General features: G+C 43.8%; 1 protein-coding gene across 2 annotated transcripts in view; it reads right to left on the minus strand.

The window, feature by feature from the left end:
- The window catches only part of LOC109887965 (macrophage mannose receptor 1-like), a 29,130-nt gene extending 9,697 nt beyond the window's left edge, over nucleotides 1-19,433 (minus strand). Inside the window, exons 1-17 of one of the 2 annotated variants that reach the window (XM_031835992.1) lie at nucleotides 19,239-19,433; nucleotides 17,997-18,398; nucleotides 17,477-17,650; nucleotides 16,518-16,673; nucleotides 12,690-12,803; nucleotides 12,412-12,555; nucleotides 11,843-12,025; nucleotides 10,674-10,831; nucleotides 10,289-10,405; nucleotides 9,994-10,109; nucleotides 9,709-9,857; nucleotides 9,319-9,518; nucleotides 9,009-9,124; nucleotides 8,600-8,681; nucleotides 8,232-8,376; nucleotides 7,965-8,003; nucleotides 7,573-7,683 (exon numbers count right to left, since the gene is read on the minus strand). In XM_031835992.1, the coding sequence (XP_031691852.1) occupies nucleotides 7,573-7,683; nucleotides 7,965-8,003; nucleotides 8,232-8,376; nucleotides 8,600-8,681; nucleotides 9,009-9,124; nucleotides 9,319-9,518; nucleotides 9,709-9,857; nucleotides 9,994-10,109; nucleotides 10,289-10,405; nucleotides 10,674-10,831; nucleotides 11,843-12,025; nucleotides 12,412-12,555; nucleotides 12,690-12,803; nucleotides 16,518-16,673; nucleotides 17,477-17,650; nucleotides 17,997-18,398; nucleotides 19,239-19,308 (2,476 nt within the window). In that variant the 5' untranslated portion in view covers nucleotides 19,309-19,433. Of the gene's footprint in view, nucleotides 1-7,572; nucleotides 7,684-7,964; nucleotides 8,004-8,231; nucleotides 8,377-8,599; nucleotides 8,682-9,008; nucleotides 9,125-9,318; nucleotides 9,519-9,708; nucleotides 9,858-9,993; nucleotides 10,110-10,288; nucleotides 10,406-10,673; nucleotides 10,832-11,842; nucleotides 12,029-12,411; nucleotides 12,556-12,689; nucleotides 12,804-16,517; nucleotides 16,674-17,476; nucleotides 17,651-17,996; nucleotides 18,399-19,238 lie in introns of both variants that reach the window. The other variant, XM_031835991.1, reaches the window with a different exon arrangement.
- Between the last annotated feature and the right edge of the window lie 2,169 nt (nucleotides 19,434-21,602).

The raw sequence follows: 21,602 nt of genomic DNA on the forward strand, positions 1-21,602 counted from the left end.
TTTGACATGGGTGATTCATTGTCATTGAACAACTATAAATCAATTAACATGGTTGTGTAAATGGGACATAATCTTAGAATTGCAAGAGATGGGTAGGTACTGTACTTGCCATTTGTTCATTTTAGCTGATGTGCTAGTTAAACATGTTTTATATTCGAGGGAAAAGGCTTTTTGAGCCAGCGGCCTCAATGTTATGGGTTGTCAGTAAATTCACTGATAGGGTTTCAAAATTCCGGTAATTTTTCAAGAATTCCTTTATTTTCCAGAAATCCTGGTTGGAAATTTTGGGAAATTTCGCAGAATTTTATAACCATAGGTACTGACCTTCGTGGCTTTTGTGCATGCCAATCCAGAATGACTTGGATCCATCCTGCAGTAGCTCAAGGTTCTCCTGGATGAATCTGGCCTCCAATGGATCCTCGACACTCACCAGGGATGCTCCTGTTGTCAGAGAAACGTACTACCCGTATTCATCATCACCATCAATCACTTTGAATTTCTTGCATTCAATTAATGAGTTCATGTGCTCTACATTCAATTAAAACATTGGGTATGTCCCAAATAGCACCCCAGTTCCTATGTATAGTGTACTACTTTTTGACCATGGAATAGTATGCCGTTTGGGACACAACAATTGTGGTCTGAATGACAGTTGGTGTGAAGGAGAAGAAGTGTGTACCCATTCGGAGACATTCCACAGTGGCGTGGGCCCAGTTGTCCACCACAGAGTTGAGGAAGGCGTAGCAGTAACCCCTGAAGGGAACCCACGTCTTGCGTTTCTTGGGCTCGGGGCAGTTGCCAGGGAGCTGAGGGGGCTGGCTGGGGCTCATGTCTTTAAAAGAGGCCAGAGAAGTTCACATACTGAAGTTGATGTACATGAGATGTATATGGTCAATGTCGGCACAACTGATACATTAACTGCATACAACATTTTTAAAGACACACTTTTGGATTGATCAAGCATTAACACAGACTTTGTGGGTAAATGGAGTAAAGGCCCTTGTCTGACCTGGTGATCTCTTGCACAGTGAGGAGTAGGTGTTACTACAGTCGCCTGTCTCCACTTGGCGTCCGTATCCATGTAAACACAGGCCATATTGTTCTTTGGGCTCATCTTCGCCCCATTTGGTGTAAGATAGAGGCCAGTTATCCACCCACTTAAAACGCCCTTCAGTCTGAGAGACAGAGACAAAGACAACACACAATGGGAGCAATGGTCCAGCTGAAAGCTTGCAGCTTTTCAAACACAAAATCACTTTGGTTTCTGAAATGAACACGTCAGAGTAGGAGATCCAATGGATAACAGTGGGAGATCATATCAATGCTAAGTCCTCTTTGGAGCTGCACTAGCTCTTAAACCAAAGCCAGAGTCCAACAAGTTAGGTCATTTTTTTAACTACTGGGCCTTGTAAAGAGGAAATTGAAGATCACAAATCTCCATATTTATAGTAGTCTGATCAACATATTGTCTAGAATATTTAGTCTCTGTAACCCAAATGATTGGCATAGAGCAATGTCCAATAGTAAAGACTTTTACCAAGTTGTTGTTGAGGCCGATCCACATGGGCTCATGGTATTGTTTTCTCTGCATTGTGATGAAGGCCTGGGTGATGGGTTCAGGATGCTAGCCAACTCTGCATCGTTTGCTTTACATTGCCTCCGTGCTCGTCCCAGTTCATCTTCTGGACCACCAGTTTGAAGGAGTCATTTCCCAGCTTGTAGATAGAACGTCTTCGTTGACTCTGTGGTGGCAGGGACCACAATCTGAGAATCTGAAACCAAAGGAGACTTGTTGGAGGGGAACCTAAAGAGGGTTACTCTATTTGGACCACATACCAAATAATTGGAATTGAACAGCCTCAACTAGGGTTATCGATAACTTTGCCAAAAACTGGCAGGTTCTCCAGATATGCTGTCCGGTCCTCTGGCAGTCTCTATGGGAGTGCCACAGGGTTCAATTCTCGGGCCGACTCTTTTCTCTGTATATATCAATGATGTCTGCTCTTGCTGCGGGCGATTTCCCTGATCCACCTCTACGCCAGACGACACCCTTCCTGTGTACTTCCAGCCCGTCCTTGGACACTGTGCTATCTAACCTCCAAACGAGCTTCAATGCCATACAAACACTCCTTCCGTGGCCTCCATCTGCTCTTAAACGCTAGTAAACCAAATGCATGCTTTTCAACGTTCGCTGCCTGCACCCGCACGCCCGAACTAGCATCACCACCCTGGCTGGTTCCGACCTAGAATATGTGGACATCTATAAGTACCTAGGTGTCTGGCTAGACTGTGTAAACTCTCCTTCCAGACTCATATCAAACATCTCCAATCTAAAATCAATCTAGAGTCGGCTTTCTATTCCGCAACCAACGCCTCTTCACTCACCGCCGCCAAACTTACCTAGTAAAACTGACTATCCTACCGATCCTCGACTTCGGCGATGTCATCTACAAAATTGCTTCCAACACTCTACTCAGCAAACTGGATGCAGTTAATCACAGTGCCATCCGTTTTGGTTACTAAAGCACCTTATACCACCCACCACTGCGACCTGTATGCTCTAGTCGGCTGGCCCTCGCTACATATTCATCGCCAGACCCAGGCTCCAGGTCATCTACAAGTCCATGCTAGGTAAAGCTCCGCCTTATCTCAGTTCACTGGTCACGATGGCAACACCCACTCGTAGCACGCGCTCCAGCAGGTGTATCTCACTGATCATCCCTAAAGCCAACACCTCATTTGGCCGCCTTTCGTTCCAGTTCTCTGCTGCCTGTGACTGGAACGAATTGCAAAATTTGCTGAAGTTGGAGACTTTTATCTCCCTCACCAACTTCAAACATCTGCTATCTGAGAAGCTAACCGATCGCTGCAGCTGTACATAGTCTATCGGTAAATAGCCCACCCAATTTTACCTCTTCCCCATAATGTTTATATTTATTTACTTTTCTGCTCTTTTTGCACACCAATATCTCTACCTGTACATGACCATCTGATCATTTATCACTCCAGTGTTACTCTGCAAAATTGTAATTATTCGCCTACCTCCTCATGCCTTTTGCACACAATGTATATAGAATCAATTTTTTTTCTACTGTGTTATTGACTTGTTAATTGTTTACTCCATGTGTAACTCTGTGTGTTGTCTGTTCACCACTGCTTTGCTTTATCTTGGCCAGGTCGCAGTTGCAAATGAGAACTTGTTCTCAACTAGCCTACCTGGTTAAATAAAGGTGTTCTCAACTAGCCTACCTGGTTAAATAAAGGTGTTCTCAACTAGCCTACCTGGTTAATAAAGGTGTTCTCACTAGCCTACCTGGTTAAATAAAGGTGTTCTCAACTAGCCTACCTGGTTAAATAAAGGTGAAATAAAAAATACATAAAAATAAATGCGCTTGGAGGATTCACGGATTTCTGGAAACCTGGAGATTGTGAGAAAGTTACTGGAATTTTCCAACCTAGAGCAGCCTCACTGAACTATGGCTTCTTCTCCACCAATATTCCTTTTGCAGATGAAACCACCGGGCATAGTAAGCAGTCCTCGACCTTCCACATTCCTGCCCTGTTTTTGAGAGCTGCCCACCAGAACCCACACAGTCAAACACCTGGAAGAGAGATTGGGAAGGAGATGAAAAGGTTAGATCCCCTCTTCAGAATTCTCATTTGACTGGTTAAGGCTGTTTTGCATTTGGATTTATTGACAATAAGTCAATCAAAATCCCAAGCCTAACATGTAAAGGTTCTCAAAACCCAGATTGAAGGCGCAGTTCTGGATTAAAAATCATTCTCAATAAAGAATCTTCCTTGAAAGTAGATTTTAGTCTACCTACTTTCAAGGGGGATTCTCTATTCAGAACCATTTTTAATCTGTTTCCAGGAAGTCACTTAATCTGTGTTCAGCAAACAGTTATTTTTACTGTAAGTCTTGTACCTCTTCCATAAATGAATATCGTCCGTCTGGCACTGACATTGGATGCCCTTTTGCCCAGTTGGTATAGGAAACCCCTCTCCCCTCCGTCCATAGGAAGCGCATCTCCGAGTTGACGTCGTTCAGACCTATCCAAATGTCCTGAGGATTCCCAAGCATCTGGGTGGTAAGGAATGCTGGGAGGAAGACCAGTCAGAACAATGAAGAGTCAACAAGTGAATCCATATATACTGTTTACATGCAAAGGATTATCAACCCCTGTTCCATTGGTTAGCATTTCAATTATTTGGCACTTTTTAACCAATGTCTATAAGATTTCTTGTTGCATGCTTATAATTGCACAAATCCTCAATATAATTGAACACATAACATTTGACAGAATTTTAATAGCATGGTTTTATGCTAAATTACTTTTTAGAATTTCAATGTTCATTCTATTTCATTCTACCTTGGGCAATGCCATTGTCTCAGGTAGATTTGGCGGTGAGGTGTACACTTTTATTTATTTAAACTTTATTTTACTTGACAAGTTAGTTAAGAACAAATTCCTATTTACAATGATGGCCTAGGAACAGTGGGTTAACTGCCTTGTTCAGGGGCAAACAACAGATTTGTATCTTGTCAGCTCGGGGATTCGATCGAGCAACCTTTCGGTTACCCAAAGCTCTAGCCTCTAGAAGGATGGCCTCCTCACCCACCTTGCTCTTTCTCGCTGAGGACAGAGGCCAGGTTCCCTCCCTGGTTGATGCAGTAGGTCCTGGCCTCCTGCCATGGCTTCTTATCACTGTCTCCAATGAATTTGTAGCACTGTGGAAACATGATGCATCAACACGCTGTGTGTTGGAACGCGCTACTACAGCAAACAAAATCGATTCTATAGTGCATGGGCTCTGGTCAAAAGTATTGCACTATAAAGGGAATAGGGTGCCATTTGGGATGTAGACAATGACTCTCCACACACAGGTCAGCATCACATTGGGTCATCACATGATAAGGAAAGTAGTTTGTGTGAGGTTCTCTCTGCTGGTGTACCATGCAGGTGTATGTAGACTACAGAAGGATGTCCTTGTATGATTTTATAGTATGTGGTGGTGGTACTGTAGTAGTGTAGCAGTTACCTTCCCCTGGAAAGCAATCCATTCTGGGACACAACCTCCCTTGGGTACAGTGGTGGGGGCCATGGTCGTGTTAATGAAACTGGTGGTTCTTTTACAAATGGAGGCCAGCTCTACTCCACAGTTGATATCATTCCAGTACCCTAGAGATGCAGAGAAACAAAGAGACACAACCCGATATAGACCCAGCTTACAAAATTACATCCTGGGAGCGTTCCCTGAATGTTAGAGAAAGTCCCATGGATGTTGCAGTATAACAACACAGTAACGAGAGCATAACTGCTAAATCCCTCTGGAATTAGACGTACCCATACTCTTGTATATCGTCACACAGTTCTCATCGTTGTTGGCAAAGTTGGGTTCGTTTTGATCCCACGCGGTAAACACAACAGGAGACCCATCCAACCAGCTGAAACATACAGTACACAAACCCAGTCTGAACTGTGAGCATCTATTCAATCAACTACACACCTTGAAAGCACACGTTTCTCCACTCGGCAGAGAAGCACAGATTTCAGGCATGTTCACTGGACTGTGACAAACAAAACATGCTCATGCACAAATATCTCTGAAAAGAGGTGGTAGGACTTCAGGTTGTTTTAAATGTCCAGGGAACAGTCAACAGTCATTTTACATACCTAAAAGACTTATCCAAACCAACGGTCATTCCAATGTAATATTGTCCCTCGGATCCTCTAGATATCTGGAAAAAGTTGCAACTCTTTGAGGAAACAACCATTTCTAGATTGAACATTGAACATTTCAGTGACACTTGTTGTCATCCTGTCATAGTGTAAAATCCTCTCTTTATCAGATCCCAAGAACCAAAGCTTTTGGACGTCACAGGACTGCATATACACAAATATAAACACAACGTGTAAAGTTTTGGTCTCATGTTTCATGAGCTGAAATAAAAGATCTCTGAAATGTTCAATAACGCACAAAAAAACGTATTTCTCTCAATTTTAGTGCACACGTTTGTTTACATCCCTGTTAGTGAGCATTTCTCCTTTGTCAAGATAATCCATCCACCAGGTAGGTGTGGCATATCAAGAAGCTGATTAAACAGTGTGATCATTATACAGGTGCACCTTGTGGTGGGGACAAGGAAAGGCCACTCTAAAATGTGCAGTTTTGTCATACAACCCAATGCCACAGATGTCTCAAGTTTTGAGGGAACGTGCAATTAGCATGCTGACTGCAGGAATGTTCACCAGAGCTTTTTCCAGAGGATGGAATGTTAATTTCTCTATCATATGCCGCCTCCGATGTCATTTTAGAGAATGACGTCCAACCGGCCTCACAACTGCAGACCACTTGTGTGGCGTCTTGTGGGTGAGCGGCTTGCTGATGTCAACGATGTGAAGAGAGTGCACCATGGTGGCGGCGGGGTTATTATGGTATGGGCAGGCATAAGCTACTGACAACGAACACAATTGCATTTTATAGACCATGATGAGTTCCATTGTTGTGCCATTCATTCACCACTATCACCTCATGTTTCAGCATGATAATGCAAGGCCCAATGTTGCAAGGATCTGTACACAATTCCTGGAAGCTGAAAAAGTCCCAGTTCTTCCATGGCCTACATACTCACCAGTTATGTCACCATTTGAGCATGTTTGGGATGCTCTGGATCAACTTGTTCAACAGCCAGTTCCAGTTCTTGCCAATATCCAGCAACTTCGCACAGCCATTGAAGAGGAGTCAGACAACATTCCACAGGCCACAATCACCAGCCTGATCACCTCTATGTGAAGGAAATGTGTCATGCTGCATGAGGCAAATGGTGTGCACACCAGATACTGACTGGTTTTCTGATCCACGCCCCTACATTTTTTTCAAGGTATCTGTGACCAATAGATGCAAATCAGTATTCCCAGTGATGTGAAATCCATAGATGAGGGCCTACTTTATTTATTTAAATTGACTGATTTACTTACAGTATCAGTCAAGTTTGGACACAGCTACTCATTCAAGTGTTTTTCTTTATTTGTACTATTTTCTACATTGTAGTGAAGACATCAAAACTATGAAATAACACATATGGAATCATGTAGTACACCACCCCATCTTGTCACAACACAACTGATTAGCTCAAATGCATTTAGAAGGAAAGAAATTACACAAACGAACTTGTAACAGGGCTCACCTGTTAATTGAAATGCATTCCAGGTGACTACCTCATGAAGCTGGTTGAGAGAATGCCAAGAGTGTGCAAAGCTGTCATCAAGGCAAAGGGTGGCTACTTTAAAGAATCTCAAATATAAAATATATTTGGATTTGTTTAACACTTTTTTGGTTACTACATGATTCCATATGTGTTATTTCATAGTAGTGATGTGTATACTATTATTCTATTATGTAGAAAATAGAAAAAATAAATAAAAAGTGTGTCCAAACATTTGACTGGTACTGTATATGAACTGACATTTTTTCATGTTGCATTTATATTTTTGTTCAGTATAGAAGTGTCTACCTGTTTCCATATAAACTTCCTCTCGCTCTCTGCAGTAATGACCACCAGATCACCAAAGTTCTTTTTACAGAATTCTCTCGCCTCGTCCATGGGGAGATTCTCAGTGTTGAAGAAATACTGAGTGTCGTTGTACTCAATCCAGCCGTCCTTTGTAGTGTTGTACACTGAAAAGGCATGTAAAAAAGGAGTACATTTCCTGTTAGGCATTTTTAATAGTACATTTTCACAGAGTACATTTTCTCTTAGTGTTTGTGTTGAACTATGCTTCGCAAACTAAATGATAGAAGAAGGTGTGCTATACATTATGTGCAGTGATTCATTTAACTTAAGGGAAAGGCCAAGAGCTTGAAGGAGAGCAGGGATAGTGAGAAGGAGGAAGTGGAGACAGGAAGTGGAGGAATGAGAAACAGGAAACTGGACATATTCCTAAGATCCTATGCATTACCTGGCTCAACTTGAGTGGGATGGGGCTTTGGGGTAACCCCTGTGGATACCAAAAAAAGTTTGGGTGAGCACATCTGCAAGGTTGAGGGTCAAAATTCTATGTTCATCAATAGTTTCATGACTGACATGAACTGCATGCCCATTGGGCACACACACTGGTTGAATCAATGTTGTTTAAACGTTGAACCAACGTGGAACAGATCTTGAATTGACGTCTGTGCCCAGTGGCTGGTGAAGTCAGTGCTCCAGCAGATATGGTCTACTGTACCTTTGCGAATCTCGCAAATCCAGTCATTGTAGGCATCACAGTGTCGATCATTCCAGTGGCGTCCGTAGTAAAACTGGACCTCTGCGCATTTTTCGTTTTCGTTGTAGTTGTTTGGTTCTCCAAATCCCCAATTCTCATAGCTGAACTGGAGAACAACATTGGAATAATGTTACACAGTAGCATTGTATGGTGTCCATATTAGCCTCAGGCTGAGGCTGTCCTTATATGGACACCATAGTACTGTATGTACTTTCATTCCCATTAAATACAATGACTGCAAATCAAAGATTGAAACAAGAGTAGTGAGTAATAAACTACTTGTAAGGAGAAGGAATATCACAGTAAAGATGAGGTGGCAGGCTACTCACTGCTGATCCGTCAGCCCAGACGAAACCTGCAGAAGGATCCAGATTGCTGAGGCCGATCCAGGCTGCATCAGAGGAATGATACCTGAACAGAGAGAATGGAAACCACAGACAGTGGTTTTTATGACTGTGTGGTTTTCAACCACAGACAGTGGTTATTCTGACTGTGTGGTTTTCAACCACAGACAGTGGTTTTTATGACTGTGTGGTTTTCAACCACAAATAGTGGTTATTATGACTTTGTGGTTTTCAACCATAGACAGTGGTTATTATGACCGTGTTAATTTCAACCATAAACAGTGGTTATTACAACCGTGCTGATTTTGACTTCAACCACAGACCGTGGTTAATAGGACCACACTGGTTTTGACTGATACTCATGGCAACAGAGACAGTTATGAGGATAACTTACGGAGAGCCGTTCAGGTCTGTGGCACTGTGAATGCTCATCAGATCACCACCAATGGCCTTGCAGAATTCCCGCGACTCTGACCATGACTTCTTGTTTTCAGTCTCTTTTCTGTGAAGCTTATTGAGGGGAGAGAAAATTATTATTGATGAATTATTAATTAATTATTCTAATTAAGGATTATCAATGAATTCATGCTCGTTGATTAAATTATTAATATTAAAAAAACTTCACTTCAATTGACTAATCAAAGTGTTTGTTACAAATCAAATCAAAATCAAATCAAATCAAATCAAATGTTCCCCAACTGTACCTTGTAACAGATATTTCTTTTAGCAACAGGTGACCACCCAGAAGGACAGCTCAGTGCCGGGGTGGTGGGAGGGGCCATTGTTGATGTGACGCCCTCCGCCATTTTCTTACAGATGTACTTCTCCTTGTTGCTGCAGCTGACTACATCCCATAGTCCCGCAAACATTCCAGTTGTCATAGCTACGCAGCCTTGTTTTCTGTCTTTTTTCAAACACACAGAAAGGCGAGAGAAAACTTAATAGTTTCATTTAGTTCTGACATTTGCCAGGCAGTTAAGGTGTGGGAGAAAGTAGTCCTCTAATACCGCAGTCATCATAGCAATGACAGTTCATGCTACAATCGATCATCAGTTGCTACAATCAATCACCATTGTGGTAAAAGGACACTGTACCTGGCATGCCCACGTTGAAGTGGGTGAACTTGACCTCCGAACTGGTAGTCCACTTGAACGTGTCTATATCCGCCATGTTGGAAAGTCCACTCCAGAAGTACTTCTCCGGCCTCAAACCCACCAAACTGACCAGGAAGGCATTTTCATACCTACAAACCAACAAACACACACACATTAAATCTGTTATCTGACAACTTATTGCTATTATCTTGTCCAGGATGTGACTCAAATAAGTGAGTCAAATATAACTTATCCTTATAAAATGGTCATGATGTGATACCGTACCTGTCAGCCACTTCCACCAGGATTGAGTCACTCCGCTGGCAGGTCTGCTTGGCCTCATCAAATGTTTTGGTTTCTGATCCAACGTTGTAGCAGTAAGAACCATACCGGATCCAGCCCTTGATGACAAAAATACAGAAACAATTATCCTCCTACTGGTGGATCTTTGTCAGTCAAGATGACACCATTCTAGTCCTTATCTAGAATCTTTTTCAAGCTTCCATTTCATGTGATATAATTCTGTATTCATTAGTTACTGTACTCTCCCTTTCAACAAACAGGAAATGACCTCACTCACCAGCTTACATCCTGGACTATCTTCCTCTGGGGCACCTGCCACCGGTTTGGTGGAGGCCTTTTTCTTACACATGTACCCGTAGGTCTTCTCACACAAATTATCAGCCCACTTCCCATCCTGTGAGAGAATATGGAGTCCACATTGTCACAATACCACATTTATTACTGCGTTGACACCAATGTTAAACGTTGTCATCATTGCCATTGTTAGCCGTAGCATTCAGCTAGTGTTCGCATTTATCTAGCGTCAGCATTTACCTAGCACTAGCATATAGCGAGTGTTAAGGTTAGTTATACAAAATCTGTGGTGTAAGCATTTAGCTAGCATTAGTGTTAGCATTAGCATGAACCTAGTCTGTCCATTGAGGGACCAATGTGAATGTTACCTTTCCTCTGATCAGGACACAGTCCTCCTGGAGGTTGGCACCATGGGAGGGCTCCCCTGTCTGCCAGTGGCTGAATGTCACATGGGATCGGTCGGTCCACTCAAACAGCAGCGCGTTCCTTTGGTCGTTCAGGCCGATCCACAGCTCATCTGTGGCCGCTGAAGTCAAGCAGAAGGACATTAAGAGTCAGAGCCAGGAAGACAGTGATAAACACCTGATATACTTATCGTTGCCTTTGGCTGATCAAATTGACTGAGGTGGCATTATTATTATTTATTCATGGAGGCCCAATTTAGACCAGGGTCTCATTCACAATCATGCCCTGAGTACAAACATTTTCACAATGAAGAAAATGAACATTCCAAAGAAAACAAGACAAATAAAAAGTCGACAAGGTACAGTTACAATACTACCATTTCAACAAATGAACCATTACATCAATAAAAACAACTGCAATTCACAATGAATGAATTTAACACCAGCATCCTAAACTGCTTTAACGGCACCAGGAAATCAAGATGCAAGGAATTTTGCAGGTTATTCCAACAATGGGGGGCACTAAAGCTAAAGGAGGATTTACCAAAATAGGTAGAGATCTTAGAGGCCTCAAGATTTCAACAACACTGTGATGGGTTTGGTCGCCTATTCTTTTATACCTTAGCGACAAAGTTAGGTAAATTAGAAGCTTGTGTAGTGGAACGTTGTAAATAAAAAGGGAGTAATGAAGTGATCTACAGGACTTCAATGAGAACCAGCCAATGTTTTGATAGAGGATGCAGTGGTGAGTATTAAAATTGTCACCTGTGATAAAGTGAAGGAAATTATGGTAGATGGCATCCAAACGTTTAAGACTAGTGGCTTCTGGAATCTGGTAAATGGTGTCACCATAGTCAAGAGCGGGCAGGAATATTGACGGTACAATCTGCTGCCTGCTATTTAGGGAGAAGCCAGATCTATTTTTTTTAAATACCTTTTTAACTAGCTCATCCGAATGCTTTTTAAACATGAACTCTTTGTCAATCCAAATACCCAGACTTTTATTGGGACACATCTCAGAATGGTTTTCAAAACTGATAGAAATGACAACCCACGAGAAAGATCATTGTAGTGCATAACAGATCTATCAGATATAGAGGTAATTGTAGCTACAACATGGATAGTGGACTCACTATATCCTGTCTGAGAGATGATGAAGCTTTGTTCTTCTATGTTGTGGATGCTGGCCAGGTCCCCTCCATCTTTGTGGCAGGCGGCCAGGGCATCCCTCCACATCTTCTTGGTACGTTGTAGGTAGTAGCAGTGGCCTGCATAGGGAATCCAGTGACTGGTGCAGAAGGTGGGCTGATCTTTTCCTACTGAGGGGGGTCAAAGTTCAATAGTCAGAGAGAAGGTAGAATGTCCAGAAAGTGGTAGACTGTAATGTTTTATCTGTTTGACCCAAAACAACCTCTGGGTCCATATTCATAATGCATCTTGGGGTGAGAGTGCTGATCTAGTATCAGCCCGCCCTGTCCATGTAACCTTATTCATTATAATCTAAAAAGCTAAACTGACACTAGTTCAGCACTCCTACTCTGAGACACTTAGTGAAATTGGGCACTAATATATAAATGTTCAGTTTACCCTACCCTACACAACCTGACCTGGTGTTGTTAACCTTGTGTTGCATGGCATTTGAACTAAGTCAAAAATTGTGTGTAGGTCATGACTGTTATGTACTGTATGATTCAACTCTTACCTATAGGGGCAGAGGCCAGAGTAGTGGAGTTTCCTTTGCGACAGATATATCCCAGCTTCTTGGAACATTCATTGGTCTCCCATTTCGAGGCCTTGCCAGCATTCAGGGTTGCACAGCTGAGCCCGGGTTCAGTTGATGGATGTCCTTTTGGAAATATTGACCCATGTGTTTATTAATTGTCTTCCTGCATCATTGTAAGTCATAACATACTTGGACAACCTCAGTTGTTCCCTAGGCTGTAATGTATAATATGATGTGTTGCATGCAGTTGCACTCACCTGGGGCCCAGTTTAAATATCTGAATGGGTTTCCATTGCTCCACTGCCATCCAGCCTCAAAGTCTAGGCTATTCAGTCCAATCCACAGAGATGTGCCCAGGATATTGGTCAACCCTGCATTAATAAAAAGCATCACAATACATCCACGAGAGTAGTGTAATATTCTTAATAAGGAATTGAATGTATCAGATTGATTTACAGTACCTTGCGAAAGTATTCAGCCCCCTTGAACTTTACGACCTTTTGCCACATTTCAGGCTTCAAACATAAAGATATAAAACTGTATTTTTTTGTGAAGAATCAACAACAAGTGGGACACAATCATGAAGTGGAACGACATTGATTGGATATTTCAAACTTTTTTAACAAATCAAAAACTGAAAAATTGGGCGTGCAAAATTATTCAGCCCCTTTACTTTCAGTGCAGCAAACTCTCTCCAGAAGTTCAGTGAGGATCTCTGAATGATCCAATGTTGACCTAAATGACTAATGATGATAAATACAATCCACCTGTGTGTAATCAAGTCTCCGTATAAATGCACCTGCACTGTGATAGTCTCAGAGGTCCGTTAAAAGCGCAGAGAGCATCATGAATAACAAGGAACACACCAGGCAGGTCCGATATACTGTTGTGAAGAAGTTTAAAGCCGGATTTGGATACAAAAAGATTTCCCAAGCTTTAAACATCCCAAGGAGCACTGTGCAAGCGATAATATTGAAATGGAAGGAGTATCAGACCACTGCAAATCTACCAAGACCTGGCCGTCCCTCTAAACTTTCAGCTCATACAAGGAGAAGACTGATCAGAGATGCAGCCAAGAGGCCCATGATCACTCTGGATGAACTGCAGAGATCTACAGCTGAGGTGGGAGACTCTGTCCATAGGACAACAATCAGTCGTATATTGCACAAAACTGGCCTTTATGGAAGAGTGGCAAGAAGAAAGCCATTTCTTAAAGATATCCATAAAAAGTGTTGTTTAAAGTTTGCCACAAGCCACCTGGGAGACACACCAAACATGTGGAAGAAGGTGCTCTGGTCAGATGAAACCAAATGCATCTGGCAACAATGCAAAACGTTATGTTTGGCGTAAAAGCAACACAGCTCATCACCCTGAACACACCATCCCCACTGTCAAACATGGTGGTGGCAGCATCATGGTTTGGGCCTGCTTTTCTTCAGCAGGGACAGGGAAGATGGTTAAAATTGATGGGAAGATGGATGGAGCCAAATACAGGACCATTCTGGAAGAAAACCTGATGGAGTCTGCAAAAGACCTGAGACTGGGACGGAGATTTGTCTTCCAACAAGACAATGATCCAAAACATAAAGCAAAATCTACAATGGAATGGTTCAAAAATAAACATATCCAGGTGTTAGAATGGCCAAGTCAAAGTCCAGACCTGAATCCAATCGAGAATCTGTGGAAAGAACTGAAAACTGCTGTTCATAAATGCTCTCCATCCAACCTCACTGAGCTCGAGTTGTTTTGCAAGGAGGAATGGGAAAACATTTCAGTCTCTCGATGTGCAAAACTGATAGAGACATACCCCAAGCGACTTACAGCTGTAATCGCAGCAAAAGGTGGCGCTACAAAGTATTAATTTAAGGGGGCTGAATAATTTTGCATGCCCAATTATTCCGTTTTCGATTTGAATAATCAATAAATGTCGTTCCACTTCATGATTGTGTCCCACTTGTTGTTGATTCTTCACAAAAAAATACAGTTTTATATCTTTATGTTTGAAGCTTGAAATGTGGCAAAAGGTCGCAAAGTTCAAGGGGGCCGAATACTTTCGCAAGGCACTGTATATATATATATATATATAAATAAAGGGAACACTTAAACAACTAAATGTAACTCCAAGTCAATCACACTTCTGTGAAATCAAACTGTCCACTTAGGAAGCAACACTGATTGACAATAAATTGCACATGCTGTTGTGCAAATGGAATAGACAACAGGTGGAAATTATAGGCAATTAGCCCCAATAAAGGAGTGGTTCTGCAGGTGAATAAAGTTCAAGGGGGCCGAATACTTTCGCAAGGCACTGTATCTCTAAATCAAGGTGAGGATGTAGGTTAGACTGCATTGTAGGACTACATAGGTCTACATTGTTGGTTGTAGGTTAGACTACCATTCTGTATACATCTGGCCCTTCTTTGGACACTGTGCTAACAAACCTCCAAACGAGCTTCAACGCCATACAACACGCCTTCCATGGCCTCTAACTGCTTTTAAATGCTACTAAACCTGACCTGGTGTTGTTAACCTGGTGACCGATTGCTGCCTGCACCATCCCGCCCGACCAGCATCACTACTCTGGACGGTTCTGACCTAGAACATGTGGACAACTACAAATACCTAGGTATCTGGTTAGACTGTAAACCCTCTTTTCAGGCTCACATTAAGCATCTCCGATCCAAAGTTAAATCTAGAATCGGCTTCCTTTTTCGCAACAAAGCCTGTTTCACTCATGCTGCCAAACATACCCTCGTAAAACGGACTATCCTAACGATCCTTGACTTCGGCAATTTAATTTACAAAATAGCCCCCAACACTCTACTCAGCAAATTGGATGTAGTCTATCACAGTGCCATCCGTTTTATCAGCAAAGCCCCATATACTACCCACCACTGCGACCTGTATGCTCTCATTGGCCCTCACCACATATCCGTCGCCAAACCCACTGGCTCCAGGTCATCTATAAATCTTTGCTAGGTAAAGCCCCGCCTTATCTCAGCTCACTGGTCACCATAGCAGCACCCACCCGTAGCACGAGCTCCAGCAGGTATAAAAGCACTGGTCATCCCCAAAACCGACACTTCCTTTGGCCGCCTTTCCTTCCAGTTCTCTGCTGCCAATGACTGGACGAATTGCAGAAATCTGCAAGAGTCCCTCTCTAACTTTAAGCATCAGCTGTCTGAGCAGCTTACCAATCACTGTACCTGTACACAGCCAATCTGTAAATAGCACACCCGACTACCTCATCCCCATAGTATTACTTACCCTCTTGCTCTTTTTCACCTCAGTATCTCAACTTGCACATCATCATGTGCACATCTTTCACTCCAGTGTTAATGTGAAAATGGTATTATTTTTTGCCTCTCGGACTATTTATTGCCTACCTCACTAATCTTCTACATTTGCACTCACTGTGCATAGATTTTTCTATTTTATTTTATTTTGTGTTATTGACTGTATGTTTGTTTATGTGTAACTCTATGTTGTTGTTTCTATCTCACTGCTTTGCTTTATCTTGGCAAGGTCACAGTTGTAAATGAGAACTTGTTCTCAACTGGCCTACCTGGTTAAATAAAGGTGAAATAAAAATAAAAAAGTAAAAAATAGACTGGCCATAGTGCACTTTGTTTAGACTATACCTCAGATGTAGGTCTGGCCAGGTCTGACTGTATATACCTCAGATGTAGGTCTGGCCAGGTCTGACTGTACATACCTCAGATGTAGGTCTGGCCAGGTCTGACTGTACATACCTCAGATGTAGGTCTGACCAGGTCTGACTGTATATACCTCAGATGTAGGTCTGGCCAGGTCTGACTGCACATACCTCAGATGTAGGTCTGGCCAGGTCTGACTGTACATACCTCAGATGTAGGTCTGACCAGGTCTGACTGTACATACCTCAGATGTAGGTCTGACCAGGTCTGACTGTACATACCAGAGATGTAGGTCTGACCAGGTCTGACTGTACATACCTCAGATGTAGGTCTGACCAGGTCTGACTGTACATACCAGAGATGTAGGCCTGACCAGGTCTGACTGTACATACCTCAGATGTAGGTCTGACCAGGTCTGACTGTACATACCTGAGATGTAGGTCTGCTCGTGGAGCTCTACTATACTGAGCAGGTCAGCTCCTTGCTGCTGGCAGCTCTTCCTCGCCTGGTGCCAGGTCAACACAGACTGGGTGTTCCTCTGGTACAGGACACCTGTCACTGGGTCACTGTCCCATCCTGAGGACGCTGAGGGGGACACGGAAACATTAGGACACACTTAAGGTGGGAAAAAGAAAGCATCAATAACAGTCCAAGAACTGAATCAAATAGTGTTCTGTTCTTCTCTATCACTTTCTGTCATGACAGAACTGCCCCTCATATCTGTTACTATGGTGGCAGTTCACCAGGAACTATAGTGAAAGGGGGCTTCCTTCCTTTTCCTGTCCCAGTTTTGGAGCTGTGTCAGGGGTAACACAGAAATGAGCTCCAGTCAGGATGGAAGGGTAAAGAGACACAGAGCTGCGTCCACAGCTAGGGGAACTAGAGGATGTGTTTGTGTTTTTCTGTCAGGAGGTCAGAGACCAGACCTCCAGAAAGGTCACGGAAAAACAAGAAAATCGAAGAATTCCATGTGTAGCCTCTGTTTTAATGAGGAATCTGTCCCTATCACAGGCTTGGCAGGGTGTTACGACATTGTTTGAATTGGATACCGTCCCCACATTTTAAACCCTGGTCGTTTGCCTTGTTTTTACAGACTCATCAGAGTCTAGTATAGAGTAGGCCACTCATATTAGAGGGTTGTGTACTCCCATGAGTCAAATTGATTTGACCTTTATTCATAAAGCATCCCCGACTAGGAGCGCTGATACAGGAACAGGTCCCCTCTTGTCCTTCTAATGTTGATCTGAAAGGCCAAACTGATCCTAAATCAGCACTCCTATTCTGAGATGCTTGATACATACGGCTCATGATTTTTTACAGGTGTCACCTGCTGACCCTTTTCCTGATCCCTGGAGTAAATGACAAAAAACATAGCATGAATGACTCACATTTCGAGGGACAGAAGCCCCACTTCTTGGCTTTATTGTAATCTGTCTCTGTGGCGCACCAGAGCTGTCCATCTGAGCGCCCCTGCGTAGTGCACTCAGCATACCACTTCTCCCCAAACTGAAAGGGGAACTGGCAGGGACTTCCAAAGGCATTCCCCCCTAGTGTGAACACCTCTGATGAAGGGGACAAAACAGTTTGTTACATTTAACATTTCTGTAATGTAGCAGATGCTCTTATCCAGAGTTACTTACAGATAGTGCATTCATCGTAGGATAGCTAGGCGGGACAACCACATACTGTATCTCAATCATAGTGCATTCTTCCTTAATAAAGTAGCTATCAGCTATCAGTCAGTGCTAGTAGGAAAAAAAATACATTGTTAACAGAATGAATCATCCCAGGTCAGACATTCATTCCCTGGCTTTAAGAAAGTTTATGACAACAGCATCTTACACTTCTGATTCCTACCTCCAATCTCCAACCTCCAGTAACAGTGAGTGTGTCTTGTAGCTTACTTACCTTGGTAGCCCTTGGAGCAGAGGTCTTTTTGAGTACCATACATCTTCCAACAGCTCCAAGACCCAGATCCCTGGTAGATCATCATATTCTTCTCGTTGCGGTTGCCATAGTTTAAGTGCAGCGCCTTGTCTTTGAGGCCGAAAAGGGTCTCGTTCTTACACTGCCAGTACTGGAGCTCGCTCTTCTCATCACAGGGGAAGAGCAGCACCTTGACCCAGTCCTTCAGGTCCTGAGCCCCCAGGCAGAGCTTCAGGGAGATGCTGAGGAGACGAGACTGTGAGGCCCAGCGGAATTGCTGGTTCTGGGACGTGTGATCACAGGGAGCCACTGTGACTTGACTGGCGCTCACCGCCACCACACACTTGTTGTGATCCTGGTTGTAGATCAGGAAGGAGCTGCTGTCTGCAGCACGGGGGATAAGGTTCTTCTTATTTCTTATTTTTTGTATCTGTTTTTGTTCTACAGTACCTTGTTATTTTTAGTATTATATTGTTATTGATTACTGCATTGTTGAGGTTAGAGCTTTCAAGCAAGGCATTACACTGTACTTGCACATGTGACATTGATACTTGAAACTAATGACAATGATGTGATCTATCCAAGGTCTCATCCTTCTTTCAGGCTCTACAGCTGCTCTCATAAACAGCACTGCAACATTTAACTGTGACATTGTGTCTAATTGTACAGGAATTGTAATTTAAAAATATATAAAAATCTAGGTCCAACTACAGTAAGTTGCATAAGAAAGCCTGTGTATATAAACATTTGTTGTACTTTCTTATTTTCTGTACTTACAGCTGTTATACCTGTTTACAGCATTCAAATTATTTTCAATCATTTTTAAGAACTCAGTGTATGTAACTACAATTGAAATACATGTGTTTTTAAGCCACTCAAAAAAATAGGCCAGTTTAATGTTTATATCTGAAAGCATCTAAAACGCCTTAAAATATTCTAAACGTTATCCAGCTCGTCAAATGGTTCACTCGTGACTCCTGGAATAGATTCCATCACAATATATCTCGCTGTGTCTGCCAATGAAGCAAAACTTACTGAAGGACCTAGAAATTCTGGATATATATCTTACCAGTCTACAAAAATATTGTTACTTTCTAACAGCCTCAACCTTGTCTTCTGTTTATTGGTAAAGCATATCAACAAATATAATTTGTAACACTTTCATTATACAGAATGCTTAACTATTGCATGAAACCAATTAAAGTGGAATAAAACCCTACATACCTATCTCAGCAGTGCAGCGGAGAGCATGCACAAGGCACAGGAGCACAGCGAGGGATGGACTAGATGCCATTGTAGCTAGTGCATAGTTTGCTATCCCAGGGCGAAAAGGTGGTGTAAAGTAGCTGTACAGTCCACAGAGGAGAGAGGGATCTGGCTGTGGTGTATTCAGGTGTCTCTCATGGAAGAACAGTGACACAGAGACATGGATGCTGCCCCCTTAATCCAGCCGATGTGTATCCTGTCACATGGGTTGGCCAAAACCTCTGACATCAGGAGAGGAGATGGGAAGGAGGAAATGTGCAGCCACTATTCATTCCCTTATCAGGAGCACACAGGGGACGAGAAGAGCCAAAGGTCTGAGATCAGCCAGCGCATCAATGAGCCAGTCCTCACTCATTTTGATTGGATAAAGTCAAACAAGGACCAGCTCTCAGGGCAACTCTCTATGGACGATCTTTAAAATCGAAATAATGTAAGTAGTCACCAAGAACATGGCCGAAGTCCTTTTGACGACTGAGGAACATCCTTAAGAGTGCCCTTTGCTTCCCTATTTTAAGTAGAAATTGTGCACCAATATTGCATTTTAAAAGCCTGTTATATCAAATGAAGTGCCCTTTAATATAGACCACATGGATAATACAATAAATCACGTTTTTTTTATTAATAAAGGCTTGATAAACTGCTATAAATCTGCATTTTGACAGGTTACTTCCTAGGAAGATTTCAACCCACTTAATACCAACATGTTACGGTTTTCTTCCGGTGAAGGAGAGGCGGACCAAAATGCAGCGTGGTAATTTTCATACATGTTTAATAATGAATAAACACGAACAATACAAAAACGTAACGCAAAACCTATACAGCCTATCTGGTGCAAACAAACACAGAGACAGGAACAATCACCCACGAAACACTCAAAGAATATGGCTGCCTAAATATGGTTCCCAATCAGAGACAACGATAAACACCTGCCTCTGAGAACCACTTCAGGCAACCATAGACTTTTCTAAACAACCCCACTATACCACAATCCCGATACCTACCAAAACCCCAAGACAAAACACACCACATAATAAACCCATGTCACACCCTGGCCTGACCAAAATAATAAAGAAAACACAAAATACTAAGACCAGAGCGTGACAGAACACCCCCCCCCCAAGGTGCAGACTCCCGGCCGCACAACTAAACCCATAGGGGAGGGTCCGGGTGGGCGTCTGTCCACGGTGGCGGCTCCGGTGCGGGGCGTGGACCCCACTCCAACAAAGTCTTAGTCCATTTGCATCGCGTCCCTAGATAGGCGACCCTCGTCGCCGACCTTGGCCTAGTAACCCTCTCCAAGGGCCCCACTGGACTAAGGGGCAGCTCGGGACTGAGGGGCAGCTCGGGACTGAGGGGCAGCTCGGGACTGAGGGGTAGCTCGGGACTGAGGGGTAGCTCAGTACTGAGAGGAAGCTCAGGCAGGTTAATGGAACTGGCAGATCCAGACTGACTGGCGGTTCTGGCAGATCCTGGCTGACTGGCAACTCTGGCTGCTCCATGCTGACTGGCGACTCTGGCTGCTCCATGCTGACTGGTGACTCTGGCTGCTCCATGCAGACTGGCAGGTCTGGCTGCTCCTTGCAGACTGGCAGCTCTGGCTGCTCCATGCTGACTGGCGACTCTGGCTGCTCCATGCTGACTGGCAGCTCTGGCTGCTCCATGCTGACTGGCGGCTCTGGCTGCTCCATGCTGACTGGCGGCTCTGGCTGCTCCATGGTGACTGGCGGCTCTGGCTGCTCCATGCTGACTGGCGGCTCTGGCTGCTCCATGCTGACTGGCGGCTCTGGCTGCTCCATGCTGACTGGCGGCTCTGGCTGCTCCATGCTGACTGGCGGCTCTGGCTGCTCCATGCTGACTGGCGGCTCTGGCTGCTCCATGCTGACTGGCGGCTCTGGCTGCTCCATGCTGACTGGCGGCTCTGGCTGCTCCATGCTGACTGGCGGCTCTGTCTGCTCCATGCTGACTGGCGGCTCTGGCTGCTCCATGTTGACTGGTGGCTCTGGCTGCTCCATGCTGACTGGCGGCTCTGGCTGCTCCATGCTGACTGGCGGCTCTGGCTCCTCCATGCTGACTGCCGGCTCTGGCTGCTCCATGCTGACTGGCGGCTCTGGCTGCTCCATGCTGACTGGAGGCTCTGGCTGCTCCATTCTGACTGGCGGCTCTGGCTGCTCCATGCAGACTGGCAGCTCTGGCTGCTCCATGCAGACTGGCGGCTCTGGCTGCTCCATGCAGACTGGCGGCTCTGGCGGCTTCTTGCAGACTGGCGGCTCCTTGCAGACTGGCGGCTCTGGCGGCATCCTGCAGACTGGCAGCTCTGGCGGC

This window comes from Oncorhynchus kisutch, linkage group LG11 (assembly GCF_002021735.2).
Source record: "Oncorhynchus kisutch isolate 150728-3 linkage group LG11, Okis_V2, whole genome shotgun sequence".
Classification (NCBI taxonomy): domain Eukaryota; kingdom Metazoa; phylum Chordata; class Actinopteri; order Salmoniformes; family Salmonidae; genus Oncorhynchus; species Oncorhynchus kisutch.